At 43.0% G+C, this 15,316-nt stretch overlaps 2 protein-coding genes across 2 annotated transcripts in view; both read left to right on the top strand.

The window, feature by feature from the left end:
• stard9 (StAR-related lipid transfer (START) domain containing 9) overlaps window positions 1-6,250 on the top strand; it is a 38,606-nt gene extending 32,356 nt beyond the window's left edge. Inside the window, exons 23-32 of the mRNA XM_079286119.1 lie at window positions 239-442; window positions 549-732; window positions 1,003-1,143; window positions 1,298-1,391; window positions 1,779-1,939; window positions 2,100-2,164; window positions 2,259-2,461; window positions 3,377-3,456; window positions 3,870-4,028; window positions 4,367-6,250. Of these exons, the coding sequence (XP_079142245.1) occupies window positions 239-442; window positions 549-732; window positions 1,003-1,143; window positions 1,298-1,391; window positions 1,779-1,939; window positions 2,100-2,164; window positions 2,259-2,461; window positions 3,377-3,456; window positions 3,870-4,028; window positions 4,367-4,492 (1,417 nt within the window). The 3' untranslated portion in view covers window positions 4,493-6,250. The remainder of the gene's footprint in view (window positions 1-238; window positions 443-548; window positions 733-1,002; window positions 1,144-1,297; window positions 1,392-1,778; window positions 1,940-2,099; window positions 2,165-2,258; window positions 2,462-3,376; window positions 3,457-3,869; window positions 4,029-4,366) is intronic.
• Window positions 6,251-7,402: 1,152 nt separating this feature from the next.
• The window catches only part of sptb (spectrin, beta, erythrocytic), a 41,870-nt gene continuing 33,956 nt past the window's right edge, over window positions 7,403-15,316 (top strand). The window contains exons 1-2 of the mRNA XM_079287341.1: window positions 7,403-7,556; window positions 11,895-12,168. Of these exons, the coding sequence (XP_079143467.1) occupies window positions 12,021-12,168 (148 nt within the window). The 5' untranslated portion in view covers window positions 7,403-7,556; window positions 11,895-12,020. The remainder of the gene's footprint in view (window positions 7,557-11,894; window positions 12,169-15,316) is intronic.

Here is a 15,316-nt window from a genome sequence, read left to right on the forward strand (position 1 = left end):
CATCAGTGTCTCATATTGTTTCAACACAAGCAGCTATACAAGAGCTTTGCCAATTTTAGACTGTATTTTTTTGGCAAAGTTTCCTAATTCAGAGCAGGAAATATCTGATTACAGTGAAGAAGTATTGAGGTCCCTGCTCAGCCCTAAAACATGACAATGTAACCTGACCTGAACTACCTAAATGATTGGCCTTATTTGGGTTTTTGTATTTATTGTTTCTTTGAATCTCTCCTCTCAGACACCGCAGGAGTATTGAGGGTTTGAGGCAGGAGAGGGAGGAACGTCTCCAGACTTACCGGAGAGCTCGGAGTCTGAGTCCCAGCCAACATCCTCGCTCATCTCCACAAGAGGCTGTTTCCTCCTCCAAGGTGTCTGCCGCCATGCCAAGTCGGCGTAAAGAGTACCAACAACAGCTCCGCCAAGAGGAGATAGATAGCACCAGGTAAGACTCTATACCCCTATCAGCCCTACATTTTAAATATTAATGTCTTCAGGCTCAGTGTTTTGGAAAACGTGACTGAGTTCTCACTAAATTATCTAAATGACAGAATACCGGACCCCCCACGAGGAGAGGGCCACTGTCCGTCTGACATTGAGCAGCTGTTGCGCGACTACGGCCGAGCCCGAGAGGAGGCCCGGACAGAGATTGCAAAGGCACGAGAGCGACTGCGAGAAAGGACGGAGCAGGAGAAAAAGAGGCTTCAGCAGCAGGCCCTGTCTCAGGAAGTCACGGTCAGTTGTTGTATCACAAGATAAAAGCTGTTTCTCAACATGTCGATTATTTCTTAATAAATCTCATTCATTGTTGCATCAATTGTTTCATCAATCACAGAATATAATATGTAAATATCTTGTGTTTTCCTCTGATTAAATAAGAACACCTCATTTGCTAATACATTGAATATATTACAAGACAGGAGAAGTGAATTGTTAGAGACTCTCTGGGTTTTATTGATGACACCACTGTATCATTTCACTGGTATCTCCCTTCCCCCTGCTCAGGATGACCTGAGACATCGGACAAGAATCAGTAACAGCACCTTATGCACAGGATCCAGCCTGAGTCTGTCCTCTGGACCAACATCGGGGTACAACAGCGGAAACACGCTACAGCACGGCAACAGACCACTTCTGACTGGACAGGTCAATAGATTTGAATAACTGAAATAAAAATCCAGCAATGTTTACATACATATTTAGGATTATTTTGACACTGCAAAATCTCATCTTCATGTATTTGTTGTCATGTTTCTTTTGAAGCAACTCAGCGGGTAATTGTGTCGTTGTTTCCCTTCAGGTTCCAGGGTTCCAGGAGGACGGGCTCAGGACACGTCCTCCGATATGTGGTCCTCAAAGTGTGAAGTCACAGAGAGCCTGGCTGTCTGCCCATGGTGAGGACTGGACTGTGGTTCATAAAACACAAACAGACTTCAATCTTTAGAATAAGAACAACCCCTTCAAATACAAAGAACCATCTTCTTTTTTTTTTTTTTACTTTATTGGAATTTCATTAAAATATTAGTTTCAGTGACATCAAACAGTGTGAAACAGTCCTTGGCAGAGGGATTTTCTTTCATCAGTCCACATCAGTCAAGTCAATAACTGGAGTCCATCTTTGTTCAAAAATGTCCATCTTCATCTGCAGTTCTGCTGTCATTTATTCCATTGTGTAGAACACCCTTTCCAAAATAGTTTCCCCCATGTCTGTCACTGTCCCCCCCCCCCCCTCTACATTCTCTGTGTTGAAATTCCATGTTAACATCTAAACGTTTCGCTAGATGTCCGCCTTGAGCCTCCTGTCGCCATGTTTGAGCCACTGATGACTTCATCACCCTCAACTAGTGCACGTCAACGCACCGCCTCCTTTGGCTCCTCCTCTTCCATATCCACAACCTATCAGGACATCACATCTGGTCTCCTCGGTCGAGCTCTGGCTGAGGTAACTCAGGAAACAGAAACCCTGATTTTAAAAACACAAAAATGCATGTTAGTAAAAACACCCAATGCCACTGTAATTGACTTAACATTACGATTGTCCCAGTTTTTCTGCTCCTTCAAACGTTTGTATCCGGTTGAATTGCAAATGTCTTCCTCCACAGGTGCGACTGGCTTCCTCTGGGGATTTGAGCAACCTGCTCATGAGCAAGGCCACAGCAGGCTGGAGGTGACTTCGTCACTGTCTAAGATTAGTGAGCTGCAAAATCACACAATCACAAATATTATTAATTTGCTGATGTGTTAATTCTGTGTATATCTAGGTACCAGGGAGAGGAACAAGGTGTCCAGGCTTACTACAAGCCCTCCTCCAGCCCGTCTGTTCATGGTTTTCTTGGAGCCGCGGAGCTGGACAGACCTCTGGACAGTCTGTGGACCACAATCTGCCAACTGTCCAAGACTCACACGTATAATCAGTCAGTCCGTTCTGTCTGGACACGACCACTAGATGACAGCACTCAGCTGGGTGAGCCAACATGTCCGCTTCCTCCTCACACGCTTTCTTTACACCACAGTACCAGTGGTGGAAAGCAACCAAGTACGCTTAGTCAAAGAGCAGACTTAAGTATTTCTATTTTATGTCACTTCTACTCTACTACAATTCAATTGACAAATATAGTTACTACTTACTTTATCAATTTATATTTTACATTAAAATATAGAACCATTTTACAGAACATAATGCTGAAACATTTGCTGTTTCTACTCGCATACTACGTAACTCGTTGGATGCAGTACTTTTACTTGTGATGGAGTATTTTTCACATTGTGCTAATACTACTGACTTTGTTAAAGGATCTGAATACTTTCTCCACCATGTTAGTACTGATGCTGCTGCTAATAATGTTGACTTTAGTAGACCTGAAACAGGAAAGTAGCAGTTTATAAAATGCTGATCTAGTTATTTTGCTAAGTGAGCTTCATGTGATGGAAGAGTTCACCGTTGCATCATTTGTAGTGTTGCAAGAATATAAATAGAGAAAAGTATTTATATTTTTGTCATTGCTGCAAAAGCGAGACGTTTATGGATTCTGCAGATGTATTTGCTTCAAATGATGAGTCTGCATCCAATAGCTATGTTTAGTACAGTACAGTACACGGTCCCATTCATCACTGACTAGCTCCTTGTGTTAGTGCACGACCAACTCCACTCTCACACCTGCAGTACGTGGCATTTAAGACCTTTTGCAACATCATCGGGCCTCATGCGTTTATATTATTACGTTGAATTTAAATAGAGGTAGAAAATAAACAGCTTTCTCACCTCGTTTAGCAATACCATTGAGTGTGATTGCTGTAATTCTTTTATATTTTCTTTTATTTCCAGGTTTTCATCAACTGTGCTTCTTATCTGACACGTTGTCTTTGTATATCTGTCTAGTTTATGTACTAACGGATCCGTCCACCTGCCACCTCAGCCAGCCGCGGGACTTCTGCTGCATCAGCACCGAGTCCAAACAGGTGAGCACAGCTGCAAAACCAACCAGCCGGTCCGGATGATTGCTGCTTATCGCCCTTGTGTACGGTCCACTGAGCATTTGCAGCATGGTTGTTCACAAAATCACACTTTGGAGGAGAAAATTCCATTTACTGTAAGATTAGTGTTGCAGGAAACCAGGACCAGACAGTGCTGTCTTTTTTTTAATGAACTTCAATTTATGATAAACAGCGTGGCATTCAGTTTGTCATCCACAAAATGTAGAACATGCTATTTAGACACTACTCGCGCTCACAGAAACAACAGTGAGCGTAAACAACACTGACTCAGAGGCAGTGCGTGTGGAAGAAACCTGTTCGGCTGTGACTCTCGGCTGATCAAAAAGGCTGCACTGCCTGTTGTATTGATGATTTACGACTTTTGCCCTCGGCCTCAGGGTGGCTTGTGCGTGCTGGCAATGCAGTCTGTGTTCGAGGAGTCTCTGCCTCGTCCCAGCGTGGATGCCATCCGGGGGGAGATGATGCCCAGTTGCTGGATCCTGCAGCCAATTAGACGTAGCGGACAGGAAGCCACCAGGGTCGTCTACCTGTTACAGGTGAGATGCTGTTGCTGTGTAAGCTAATCCGAAATACGTGCTGTTCACACGAGCAACACTTACCTGCCAGTAAAAGCAAGGCTGTTTGGGCTGATGATAGACAGATACATGTGTGAATGTGGAAGTTTCACAACACGTGTGTAAAAAGAATATAGTTATATTTTAATGTTACGTTTTACAGGATCTCATGGATGTGTTTTTGTTTTTACTGCATGGGCTCACAAGTGAGATACCACAACAGTAATGTCGGTTTCGTTAATTCGTCCTTACAAATATTGGTTTCCATGCAGCGCCACATGTGAAAGAGTTCATGGCTATTTCCCTTTGTTCTTCTCCAGGTGGACTTAGGAACGCCGTCCTTCCCTCAGCGGCTGTTGAACACTGTTGCCAGAAGACATGCAGCGGTCATCGCTGATCTTGACGTTTTCCTCGCCAGATCCACAGGACTCACGACGACGCATTAGCAGTGAGCACTTAGACTGAACTGTCTCCAGCACGGAGTTTGTCTGTCTTTTGAATTTGCACCTGAAATTCATTTACTTGACTTTTCTTTTATTCCAAGACCACTGTTATATTGTCTCCCAGTCACAAAGTTGAAGCAGCTTTTTTTTTAAATATATATATATATATATATATATATATATATAAAGGTATTTTTTGATAACATATTGAGACTGTATTTTTATATTTGCGATGTACATGAATGCATTCAACAATAACAATCCTATTGTACCAAAGATGAGTTGGAAGTCCAAGGGAATGACTTTCCACGGCACCTTTAGTGGACTGCGTTTAGCTTTAGACCGCTTAATAATTAATTATCTAAAGCTACAAAGCTGCCCCACCTAATCGCTTCATCAATGTGACGAAATAGGTTTAAAATACACTGATGATTCTCCGCCTTAAGTCCCTTAATGCCTGTTAGCCGTACAGTCTCTATTGATTTCTACCGTATTGTAAAGTGGACAAACAAATATGTCAAAGTCAACAAGGTCAACGTCACAGCTAGAAAACCTTTTAAATCAAATTTAAAGAGTCGATCAACAGATAATCGGAAGGTTACATAAAACATTGACACCATATTTGTAAGGGACTGTATGAATACTTTTGGGTGTTGTACTTTTTTTTGGTCCTGAATTTTTATTTCAGCCTCTCTTAAGCGATGTATATGTTAGTTACATCAATTGTTACAAATTAAAGACTTAAAGGTTCAGAGAAAACATTCAGAGCCCCGGGGAGGAAGTGAAGTAAGGTTCATCTGCTCCTATACTTTCCGTTGGATGGTAATGTGTTGCATCGAAGGAATCCTACGAATGATTGAGCGACTCCTCAGCCGTTATTTGTAATGTCATTTGAAACCACTCAGCAGCGCTCTCTCTCTCTCAGCAGGAACACAAAGCCTTTACAAACATGAGGTGGTGTTGAGAACCTTTTGGGATGTAAAAAGTCAAAGCAGCCAAATCGTCTGGCTTGTGGAAGTGTCCTTGAGCAAGATACTGAAGATTCAGAGATGATGCTCTGTAGCAGACCCCCAACCTCCCTTTTATGCATTATTAAATCTGCACTAAGACACGGACACAATACGGTACCCCAGATCTGCATTAGCTCAGTTTTAAAGCCTTTTGTTCTCACCTGTTTTTGAAGTATGTGCTGTTTATTTTGTCCCTCTTGCCTTCTGTTTGAAATGCTGTTGAATGTGTGTTGTAGTTGTGATGATGATTATATTTTATGAGCAGAGCACGGTGCTGCGTTTACGGCCGCTTGCACAAAACTGTTAATGCCTTTTTATTAATGTTGCATATTAAAAAGTGATTTTGTTTTTCTTTGTACAGTGTTGAAGCTATGCAGACGCTGATCAAAGGCAGGCCTGTGCTCAGTCAGCCGTCGATATTAAGCCATAATTATTTACAGTAGTTGAAGGTTCACGACTGTTTTGGCAGTGGATCATATTGTGACTAAAGATGTTCCCGGGGGAACCAAAGAGAAAGAAACACAAATACTGAAGACACGGAGTGAAGGAACATACCCAGCTTTTTGTACTGATCTATTTTTTTGATGTGTTTCTATGCATTTGTGTGTGTTCATTTTGTAAAAAGCATTGTTATTTATGTTCTTGACGATGTGTTGCAAGTGTATTTTTTTATTATAAACATCCTGCTTCCTGATGCTAATAAGATGTTATGTGGCCCGTGTGTTTGGCCGTTTTATATGAATACAATACATATTTAAAGTGAATTGTTTTGCTTTTTTTTTTTAATCATCTGTGTGTGTGTGGCCTGGTCCAAGAATTATCCTGAAGCATCAACAGTATATATCAGAACGTTAAATTCCTTCATTTAATCACTTGCAATCAGACTGCTTGAGTATTGAACCTCTGTTCTTCAGACACATTTACATCAGCACTAAAGATACATAGTATCGAAAACAAGGACCAAAACATGCTTACTCAGATTTGTATTTTCTTTCTCTATTTTACTTTCTTAATGCTTTTGTTCTTCATATTTGTGAAGTGGGGGGAAAAAGCTGTTCCTCAAAGTATTTTTTTCTTTGTTTTGGTATCTATACAAACAATAGCCAGCCCTCATCCAAAGCAATGGGCCCTTTTTTAAATAACATTTAGTTTTTATTAGTCAGAATGTAAACCCAACATGTTACTTTTTGTAACTGTTTTCTTCTCTTTGATGCACCATCACATAGTTTCATTTGAATATCCGATCAAGGCCCAAAAGAGGATTATCCAATATTTCATATGAATCCTGCATGACAAGGATTTAAACAATGCTTTATATTTTATAAATGTAGGCCTTTCTTCTTTTAAAGTACAATCTTAATCTGAAAAGTGTCAGTCAGAAACATGTAATTTGCACTAAAAAGTACAATATTTCCTTATAAGATGCAATAGAGGTATAAAGTAGCATACAATTGAAGTAAAGTACCTCAAAACACTTTAATAAATGTACTTAACTACTTTCTACCGCTGCTGTCAGATTGCCTGACATGTGTTTTAACTGTGTAACATGTGTAAATGAACATTGTAACGTGAGGCTCTTTCTCCGGGACCTGTTTCCATGCGCAGGCCTCTGTTCTCTGTGAATGGCACGTGCAGTGGAGGTGACATTTCTGAGAGGGGTCTCGGGGGGTGTTTTGTGTGCGATTAGAGCCCGGCCGGGGCGGGGTGGAGTGGAGTCCGGGGTGGTGTACCACAGATCACAAGTGTCTCTGCCATTTAGAGTCACCGGCTCTTGTCAGGAATGTCCGTCCCCTGCGCGCACAGATCATGTATGCGCCCACTTTATTTTTAACCCGGCAGGGTGGGTCAGTCGCTGGCTTTCGGGAATGACCGTGGAGCGCGAGGCGCCTACAGCCCCATTCCCTAGTCCCCCCCGTGCAGGACCGTGCCCTCCTCGCGCTGTGTGGAGACCTCCGCCCGCTCTGACCAGGACCCCCGCTGCTTCAATGGGATTATAATTGGTTTGTTGGCAGGGAGAAGACTCAAGATAAACACTTTCCGACAGGATATCATAGCAAGTAAGTGTAAATTGAAAGCAGAGCTAGTTGCGACAATTGTTCAATGAAATGATTGATCTTTAGCCAAATACTTTCTGCCAGCGGTCACCGAATGGCGCTCATTCCAGTCAGGCTGCGATTGTTTTGCCGTTGTTTGTAGTGGAGTTAAAAGTTTCCTCCGGTCCACCTGTTGGACGCGGCTGCACGTTAAACAATGACGTCGTTTTCATAAAGCTCTCACGCTAATTGTGTTTTTTAAATGAATGCACTCTGGTGTTAAAACGACTCTCTCCAATTTTTAGATGAACTACATCTCGAGTTATCAGTTTGTTATCTTTCAGTGTAAACCAGCAGCGACTCGTTGGAATTGCGCACAATGACGTCACTGCGCCTGTTCGCGCGTGCAGAAGTGCGCCCTCCTAAAGTTTTCTCTGATCCTAAAGAGTGATGGAGAAAGTATTTAGATACTTTACAAGAGTAAAAGTACACAATTATCAAAATGTACTTAAAAGTATCAACATGAGAGTACTACACTCAGAAAAATGTTACACATCATCTTGCTTGTTATTATTAATACTATTTGCTATTACCATTATTATTGTTAATGCATTTATGTAACGTTAGCGGAGTAAACGACACATGGCTATTTCCCTCTCAAATCTTGTGCATACTCAAGTAAAAGTACCTCAAATGTGTACTTACTACTTGAGATGTACTGAGTTATATTTCACCACTGATGTGAACCTCAGCCCAGGTACTTTCCACAACTTCATAACGTGCTTATTCCATCCTTGATCAGATACAGTTTGGTGGCTTCTGGAATAACAGAGAAATAAAATGTTCCCATTAAAAGAGACGCTGCCCCTCGCTCCCCTTAAAAGGACAAGTGCGTGAGTGTGTCTCCATGTCTGGACGAGCTTGTAAACACACTCCAGAAACGGTCCAGAATCGATTCATTATAACCAAGCTCAGCATTGTTGCAGTCAAAACATTATTGACCACGACAAAGGGACTTATTTTCCTCACAGCCTCTGTTCATAATCAATATACAGAATGGATTATGCTTATTAACAGTCTTTTTATGCTCAACTCCCCCGTTTTCTTTCTTACATCTTGTTAAAGTACATGAGTAGTGCTTAGTTCGATGCTATTGGCAGTTTGAGGAGATTTTGTTTTGAGCTGCAGACTTTGATAGTCAATCAGGCCAGTACCCCCCCCCCCCCCCCCCCCACTTCGTCCTCTCCTTCCATATTGATCTCTGTCTACTCTGTATTTATGCCTCAGATTTACTCTCTGCCGGACCACAGGCCTCCCTTTCCTCAGTCCAGCTGCTGCTACAGTTTCACACACACACACACACACACACACACACACACACACACACACACACACACACACACACACACACACACATACGTCATTCATCTCGACCACACCCGTCTCTTATTTCATCCTCTCCATCTGAATCCGTGCTGCTCAGAATAATGTGCTCACAGCTTAATGTGCTGTGCTCCTCAGAGTGCATGCATGAACACGAGTACTTACAGCTGGGAGCAACGTTTCCACAGTTATTATTCATCTCAGGTGCTGATTCGATGTTTACGATGTGCATAATTGTTTACAGTGTAGTTTGGCAGTAATAGCAAAAGAGGACAGCAGGTGCAGTCAATTAAAATCACAAGCAGTGGAAAGGTTGAAATAATTGTTTTTCTTCTCACACCTCAAAAATTGTTTTGTTTATTCTAACTCGAGTAAAAATCTCATTCACACCTTTTAAACATTTCCCCCAAAAAATGTGCAGAGCTGCGTCCGCAGACATCAAAACAATTGTGGCATTATTGTCATGCCACATGAGTTTTGATTGAAATCAATTTGAATCCCTGGAGAAATTCGAGCCGACATTTTTAATCATCCCTCTTTTGGCATTTAAACAACTTCTGAAAAATTATCCAGAGCGTTTGAATCATCATCTCACAATGTGGAGCCACAAAAATGATGAAGTACTGGCCCGTGTGCTGAGGCCTTTCAGAGGTGATGGAAAGCAATACAAGAGGAGAGGGTGCCAAAGTATTACATGATTTGTCTTACAGGCCAATACAAACTTAAAAGTTTGTTATTTGTATCAGCCTCATGTCAAATACCTCATCGTGTTAACAATGATACCATTACTTATAAAAGGATGACATCATTTATGTGTTAATGATCTTCTCTTTATGGAATTCTGACACGTAGGGCTGAAGGGATCAGTTATTGATGAGCTGGTTGGTTGCCAGGATATTTATTGTCAAATGTTGGTAATTATAATCGTTTCCGTCATTATTTTAAGACAAAAAGTGACACATTCCCTGTTTTGAGCATCTTAAATGTGAGGATTTCCTGCTTCTTTTTCCACTGTATGACATTGTAAATGGCATGTACGGGTTTTGCATTTGAATTGTATAGAACAACAACTTTATTTAATTGTTTTTATCATATTTTATTTTTCTGTTGATCAAGCTGAACTAATCTGTTAATCCATTAATCCTGCTTTGCATTAAACCTAATTGAAAGGTTAGTCGATATGGAAAATGGTTGTTGTATTGGAAACTAGTTTTCAGTAATCGCAGCTGTTTCTTATAGATCTGCGTTGGACGCATTTGCATATCGAACACTTCTTCAGCACTTTAATTATGGTGATGTCGTTTTATTTTTAGACGTTTTATTCTGCGTTAAAGAGGCTTACAGCGGACAGGGTGACCCACTGTGAGTGAGGTATGCAAGAGTTCTGTCTCCTGCTCAAGGACACCACAAGAGGACACCTATTGACAGACACACACTTGCTGTGGCAGGCGGTGAACTTCCCGTCACAGGATTGACTATAAGTAGGAGGCCAGCTTGACTTTAATACAGCTCTAGATGGAGCCTAGTGCCGTCTCACGGAGTACAAGTCCCAGCTCACACACCTCATTTGCTGCGGGTTTGTGTTTGGAGGCAGTCAGTCAGCCCTTCGACACGATTAGAGTCTTATAGGTTCTTTTGAACAGCTGACGGCTTGTGGATACGGGGGTTTTGTACGGCGTGTAAAGAGGGTTTGTGCAGTTTGAGTGTGTTTTGCAGTGGCCCTGTTCAGCTTGTGTGTGTGAGGTGATAAGGGGATCCCCAGTGGTGGGTGGAGCATTCGATAAGAGTCCTCTGCAGAGGACTGATACTGAGCAGGAGGAGGGAGACCTGTAGGGTGCCCTCATTGTGCTTCACCGAGGGCCTCTTCTCTGAATGCAGATCAGTAGTGAAGTCAATCAGCAGTGGTGGAAAGTACATTTACTCAAGCACTGTCAAATACTGACATGTTCTGCTACTTTGTACTCCATAATTCAGAGGCAAATATTCTACTTTTCGCTACTTTGCACCACTGTAAACTCAGAAATATGTTGCAGATTGTTTGCGTTATCTCTAATTGTAGAGTTTTAATGTCCTCGCTTAAATTTCTGATGACAAAAAATATGTGGTGTTTAGTGACAGTAGTAGTGCCACATGACAACACTTCTTTTTTCTCCACCTTGGTGTTCTACAGTATCAACGCAAGTTGTATTTCCCGCCTCATTTCACCTCACGTGCTTCTCACAAAAAGCCGCCAACGGAAACGCACACACACACACACACACACACACACACACGCACATACATACACACACACACACACACGCACACACAATCGCAGTTCAAACTGCGTGAGCTGCATCATTCAAAAGACGTTGGTTTCGTCACGTCGTGCTGTCCAGAGGGGGTTACCCCCCCCCCCCTTGTGTGGCATGATAAGAGAGCTATGCTGCACCCAGATAGACAGCTATCTGAGCTGCTACCCTTCAACCCGCCATTCCACACAAAGAATACACAGACACAGTGCCGGGGTGGCGGTCGAGCAAAGGGACACGCACACAAAATGGAGATTGTGAGAGGCACAGGAGCTTGTGGGGCCAATTTGAAAAGCTATGATCGGCGTGTAAAAATATACCTGCGCCACATCTGAGATCACATCGATTTCTTCAAATTGCCAAAATGACATTCTCATTGCCACGCACAGACACAGCTCCTCCCCAGTGGGGTTGATAAATTGAAACTTAACAGCAAATTACAAACCAAACAGCAGCGAGATGGTGGTCCTTACAGAGAAAGCTGGATTCACAAGTTAGCATCATTTCCCCTACAGTGGGGCTTTAAATAGTTACTTTTTATTTGTATTTGTCTTAGTATTGGTGTTTAAAACATTAGAAAACAGTGACAAATGTCCAACACGATGTTTTTGAGGCCAAAAGTAGTCTCATTTGAACGCCAGTTATTCATCATAACTCCTCTTCTGTCTGTCTTTCCTCTCTGTTTCAGACTACCTCCAGTATTCGAGGTCCATCCTGTCGTTTCGTCCCCTCCACTCATTCCCCACCACACCCAGACCACCTGAGGGACGCCGCCTGACGTCCCTCTCACCCGCTTGCCACGCTGGCTACCGCCATGACTTCCACCACAGACTTTGACAATGCGGAGATCACGCAGCAGTACAGCCGCATCAACACCCGCTTCGGCCTCACCGACGAGGACCTAGACAATGACATCACCTCTGCCAGGCTGTTTGAGCGCTCGCGCATCAAGGCCCTCGCAGGTGAGTGCATGCATCGTAAACAGGCTGCGCCTCCCTCCCTGAGGCATTTGTGGGGCACATTTTTGAGATGACAGCGTCTTTTTAAGAACGTGGGAAGGGCAGAAAGGTTGAGCTGTAATGGGGGTCTGTTTAACTTTGGCAGGTTTGAATGGGCTTGAATGTGTCACTGACATTCACTGAGATTCATTCAAAAAAATCACAAAATCACTCTCCAGTTGACCCATGATTTTACTCCAAAGCTCTAAACTAGAGCTCTGCAAGTGTTGTTGTGTGTGTGTGTGTGTGTGTGTTTGTTTGTGTACATGTTACTCGTGGTGTCACCCCCCCCCCCCCCAGCAGCTGAGGCCTGACAACCGCTCCGCACCCTCTGCAAGTAACTGGGATCGCTTGCACATTCCCAGAATGTCCAGCGTCTGACCGATCTGGACAGCTGCCCCGCCCGTCTGCCTCCCATAGCGCACATCTCTGGCATTTCAGGCTGAGCTGGTGAGCCGTTACTCCACCTGTGGAGCGACTGCTCGGGGTTTTAAATAGCAGTGTTTCTGTGGTGGACGAAAGCGTAACAGAAACAGGAGGTTGGGGGGGCTCCACCGTGAATATTTTCGTAAATCCGTAGTCACAAGAGAGGTCAGCCACAAAGTGGGAAAACATGAATTTGGCTCTGTGGAGACGGCACTGAAGGGGGGGTTGAAGGTGGTGGAGTCTCTAGTGTGTAAGGTGTGATTCTATCGCATGATGGTCTCTTGTTTAATTTAAGAACACAAGCAAGAACACGGCCTGTATAAAATAGGTTGAAATCTTTACGGAGTAAGTCTGGTGATGATCTTTATATTTCTCATTGTTACCAGATCAAATGAAAAGACCAAAACCAACAATGGCTTGAAACCTCCAACGACTATTTCCTGTGATAGAGTGCCATAGAGCTCCATTGTTGTCCTAAAAAAACACATCAATGAGCCACACTGAGTGACATGTTCCTTCATTACCATGAACATGGGCACTGTAGTTTATTTTTAGTTGACCTCCAACACACAATCCTGTGCGCATGGGAGAGGTTTGCCTTCAGGGCTTTCTGCCAGAAATCTCCTTATGTTTACGCAACAAACCATCTTGGTAAGGTTTAGGAAAAGATCATTGTGTGGGTCAAAATAAAAGGCAACTTAAAAGGCAAACTTCTCCCGTGTGCTGTAAATAATCACCAGAGCACCAAATGTGTATTAATCGGCAGCAAATATTCCCCTCCAAAAAAACCCCTATATTTATTGTTTGAGTAACGTTTGCTAAAAAACTTCAGTGGCCTTCAGTTCATAGCACTGGTCCCAGAGATTGTATTGACCACCGTGGGTACCAAAAACACCTAAAGTGACAACTCTGTCAGAAATGCAAGAGAGGAAGAGAAACTTTGTATCCCCAAACAAACCGTAGTACGAAACTTATGCTCATATGTTGTCTTCCACATACATGAAATCTGCACATGCACTCAGTCCTCCACACCGTGCACTGTTCCCTGTGAGCCCCTTGTGGTTTTGGTATCTCTTCAGTAACAATGAAACATTTAATATGGAGCATCGCGTCAGTTCAGGCACTGATACCGCTGAATGGCGTCTTCATTCATGCCTCATAATCATTGGCTCACACATCAGTTGCTTGGCTACCAGCTGACTAGCAGCATCCAATCATCTCACAGGTGTACATCTGCAGGTCACTCCACCCCCCCCCCCCCCCAACTTTCTCCTGATGTGCTTTAAGTATTGTTGACTTTGTTGCTGACAATGACATCAGTCGTGTTAGTGAGCGAGTGTGTGATCAAGGCTATTCTCGCACACTGCTGCAAACTGCCTAATATTTTTGGGTGCTCATTCGTGCTTCTTCAAGGCACTCACACTTTCTCAAAAGCACCTTTCATTGCCTGTTTGATACTGCCATTGATTGACTGCTGTACACGCTTGGGGAAAACAGTTTTCTCCCTTCCGGACGGTGGTTATGTGTTTGGCTGACAGCTGACAGCTAAAAGAACTACACACACTGCTGACTGCATCTGTGGCCGGAGACACACTTATTCTGAACCTTTGTATTGGGCATCAACCTCACGGATATACTTGTAGTCTAGACGGGGGAGGGTGGTTAACCAATTGTGTGTTGTATTCATTCATTCAAACATTACAGCAGTGGTCGTAGCAGACACACCCGGCAGAGATCTCTATTGAGTGCACCTTCTATTTTTTCTTGTATTCATCTGTTCAGGGGGGGGGGGGGGGGGCAGTAGTTCCTCCTCTAAGAGATCTGCTCTAAATGGCCAATACCTTGATGTATAAGTGTGTCTGACTGAAATCGAGAAGCAGTTTGCAGACTGCAAGTGCATTTAATGTCAATTCCTGAAAAAAGTGCTGGCCGTAAATTGTATAAAAAAATGAGGTTTGATATAATGAAAGGAGGATTCCTACAGTTCACTCACTGATTTGGACATTTGATGCCAGCTTTCAGTACTTGATGCTACACACACATTTCTGTCTATAAAGACACAATACAACGTTTTGAGGTTTGATATCCAGCCCAACATCTGGGTGGCATAAAATATTGAGTCGTGTCCACACCGTTTATTCGGCAGTGCTCTCACCACTTCTCTTGCTGTCTCTTTCTGTCTCTTTACGTAAGTGATGAAGGCTTCTGTGTGAGTGTTGGTGATATTGTGTTAGAGTGCTGCTGCACTGATGTTTCTGTAATGCAATCAGTGTTTCCTGTTAGAGAGAAAGAGAGAGAGAGAGAGAGAGGTAAAAGAGGGAGGAAAGTCAAGAGAGAGGCAGGAGGTGAGAGAGGCTCTGAATGACGCCCGCTGCTGATTTACAGCCTGTGAACTCAGAAATATGTACCCAGCTTGCCATCAAAGCACATATATAACATATTGAGTTGCCATCCATTTGCACTCCTCCTTACATAAACCTAAAAATGACATGTTCCTTTGAGATAGACAGTTTCATATTGGATTATTGGCACAGGAATTACACTTCAGTGATGTCACGACTGAGTGGGAGTGCTGCGTAGAGGGAGGGAGTCTTGTGAGCACGTGGACATATTGAAACATATTGTATGCATGGATGGGGCTAAAGAAACCACTCTGAAGTCAACCAAAGGCTGCCAGAGAGTGGAG

The sequence above is a fragment of the Melanostigma gelatinosum genome (assembly GCF_949748355.1).
Source record: "Melanostigma gelatinosum genome assembly, chromosome: 16".
Classification (NCBI taxonomy): domain Eukaryota; kingdom Metazoa; phylum Chordata; class Actinopteri; order Perciformes; family Zoarcidae; genus Melanostigma; species Melanostigma gelatinosum.